The sequence below is a fragment of the Frankliniella occidentalis genome, unplaced genomic scaffold, assembly GCF_000697945.3.
Source record: "Frankliniella occidentalis isolate FOCC.00 unplaced genomic scaffold, Focc_3.1 Scaffold85, whole genome shotgun sequence".
Lineage (NCBI taxonomy): Eukaryota > Metazoa > Arthropoda > Insecta > Thysanoptera > Thripidae > Frankliniella > Frankliniella occidentalis.
The window spans coordinates 234,715-235,449 of NW_026267214.1; the positions used below are offsets into that span (position 1 = coordinate 234,715).

At 59.7% G+C, this 735-nt stretch overlaps 1 protein-coding gene across 1 annotated transcript in view; it reads right to left on the minus strand.

Moving 5' to 3' along the window:
* The window catches only part of LOC127748706 (serine-rich adhesin for platelets-like), a gene marked incomplete at its 5' end in the record, with an annotated part of 46,333 nt that extends 45,603 nt beyond the window's left edge, over positions 1–730 (minus strand). Inside the window, 1 exon segment of the mRNA XM_052269196.1 lies at positions 658–730. Coding sequence (XP_052125156.1) covers positions 658–730 — 73 coding nt within the window.
* Between the last annotated feature and the right edge of the window lie 5 nt (positions 731–735).

Genomic DNA, 735 nt, shown 5'->3' on the forward strand with positions numbered 1-735 from the left:
GGGCAAGGTAAAAGAAAACTGCTTTAGATTGCGTGACATGGTTGAGACAAAGTGCTGGAGGTCCACTAATATCTCCGCTGTCCGATACGATCCCTTTCAATCCACCGACTTAACTCCCCATTGAAACGACATCTCAACAAAACACTAGGCCTGGACAAACAAGGCGACAGGCAGGGCACCACAAACGAACGGGGAAAAGCTACCAGTTATTGTTTCGCGAAGTTTCGTTCGCTGGCTGGCTGGGCTAGTTCGCCTGCTCCGCCTGCTGCCGGCTGGCTGGGGCCGCTGCCGGCTGCCTGTGGCCCCACGGCCGTGAGGTACTGTACTTGCACTGTTTTACCTTCCGCCCGCCGAGTGGCTCGCACCGGCCGCAACGAACTTGCTGACACACCGTCTCACTCACTATACGGTCCAGTCACTGTCCGTCACTATCACTGCCGGCCCGGCTGGCTCGGCGCACAATCACTGCACACTCACACAAACACACGCACGCACAAAGACACGCGCTCGCACCGGTGTTGTTGTGGTACGGCGGGGCGCACGCAGACGACTAAAGCCTGAGCGCGGATAGGTCCCCGCGGCGTGGCGGGGCGTGGCGGAGCGTGGCGTCCGACAGAAATAGCAGCCCACAGCACCGGTGCACTGCAACCAACTCACCAACTTCTCTACAGCATACAGCATCCGACCTCCGCCAGGCAACGAACGAACGAACAGAACAGCCGGCCGCTGGCGCGG